This window comes from Colobus angolensis, unplaced genomic scaffold (genome assembly GCF_000951035.1).
Source record: "Colobus angolensis palliatus isolate OR3802 unplaced genomic scaffold, Cang.pa_1.0 Scaffold209, whole genome shotgun sequence".
NCBI classification, from domain to species: Eukaryota; Metazoa; Chordata; class Mammalia; order Primates; family Cercopithecidae; genus Colobus; species Colobus angolensis.
In genome coordinates, this window is record NW_012115255.1 from 85,487 (window position 1) to 86,790 (window position 1,304).

Sequence of the window (1,304 nt, forward strand, 5' to 3'; positions counted from 1 at the left end):
CGAATCCAATGGGCAAGGAAAACGGCCGGCAAGCATTTGGAAAGACGCTCGGCTATCCGAACACAAGTCAGTGCGGGGGGGTTTACCGCGCAGACGTCCGCGAGGCCGGCCCCAGTACCTTGGAGCGCGTGCCTCAGCCGCTCCTTCCTCTCCTGGGCTGAGCGCTGCGCCTCCTCCCGGGCCTTGCGGTACAGGTACTCGCGGCGCAGGCGGGCCTCGCGGGGCAGCTGAGGGAACAGCGGACCCAGTCACTACTAGCTCCTGAGCCCCGGAGCCCCCGAGGCCCCAAGGCCCCAGGGCCACATCCCCAACACGTCACGCGTCCCGGAGCTCCGAAACAGGAGCTCAACCATTCTCCTACCCTCTTCAGCGCCGCTTCCACGTGGGTCCGGGAGAATCTGTGGGTTCCTCTGGCGCGACACAATCCTCACTTCCGCCCTCAACCAAGATGGTCCCTTAGACGCTTCACCGGTGCCTGCAGCTGTCGGGCATGCCCTGTGTTAAGATGGCGAATAGGGCGGGCGGGGAGGGGGCATGGCAAGGCGATTGGCCGTTCCAGCAGGGCGGTCTCCTTGGGACAACCAATAGACTGGATACAGAATGTCACACGTGGCTTCCGACTGCAGCCAATAAAGATGTCCGCCAGCGGCTTCCCCATCCCTTCCCTTCCCCCTACTGCCGTGCAGAATGCACGGTTTCAAGATGATGAGCCGCTAAAACAATCATAATTAGCAGCTCGAAACAGTTCATCAGCTGTAAAAATCGCACACCGACTTATCTGGAGGTTGCTTGCCGGCTCCTTTCCAAATTAACTTAAAAACCACTCTTCCCTCAACCAAAATGGTTTCTGCACAGCTTCGCCTTCCTCCATCGCCACAGCGGTGGCCCGAGTTCTAAGGTTGGGCAGCTTCCGGAAGGACTCAGAACCACCTATGACCCCGGCCGACAGTCGGCTGGCTGATCCACTTGGGGGCTAATTGGAGAAACCAGTTGATCGGTTGCTTCCGTGCTGCTTCTCTAAGGGCGCTTGCCCTTCGGGGAGCTGACCCGGGGGCCTAGGTGCTGCCGGCGTGGGGATCCCCAGCTGGGAACGCCCCTCGATGGAAGATCTCGTGTGCCCATTGGCTGTCCTGCCAACCGCGGGGGGTGACAGGGAAGGTGGCGGATCCAGATCTGATTGTGTGTCCATGGCGGCGCTTGACCTGCGAGCGGAGCTGGACTCGCTGCTCCTGCGGCTGCTTGGGGACCTGGAGGAGCTGGAGGGGAAGCGAGCGGTGTTGAACGCCCGGGTGGAGGAGGTAGGC

At 61.6% G+C, this 1,304-nt stretch overlaps 2 protein-coding genes across 2 annotated transcripts in view; one reads left to right on the forward strand and one right to left on the reverse strand.

Annotated features, from left to right (window-relative positions):
• Positions 1 to 427, reverse strand: part of LOC105512039 (U3 small nucleolar ribonucleoprotein protein IMP4-like) — a gene marked incomplete at its 5' end in the record, with an annotated part of 3,983 nt that extends 3,556 nt beyond the window's left edge. Inside the window, 2 exons of the mRNA XM_011942294.1 lie at positions 119 to 227; positions 362 to 427. Of these exons, the coding sequence (XP_011797684.1) occupies positions 119 to 227; positions 362 to 427 (175 nt within the window). The remainder of the gene's footprint in view (positions 1 to 118; positions 228 to 361) is intronic.
• The window catches only part of LOC105512040 (coiled-coil domain-containing protein 115-like), a 4,834-nt gene continuing 3,862 nt past the window's right edge, over positions 333 to 1,304 (forward strand). Inside the window, exon 1 of the mRNA XM_011942296.1 lies at positions 333 to 1,298. Coding sequence (XP_011797686.1) covers positions 1,101 to 1,298 — 198 coding nt within the window. The 5' untranslated portion in view covers positions 333 to 1,100. The remainder of the gene's footprint in view (positions 1,299 to 1,304) is intronic.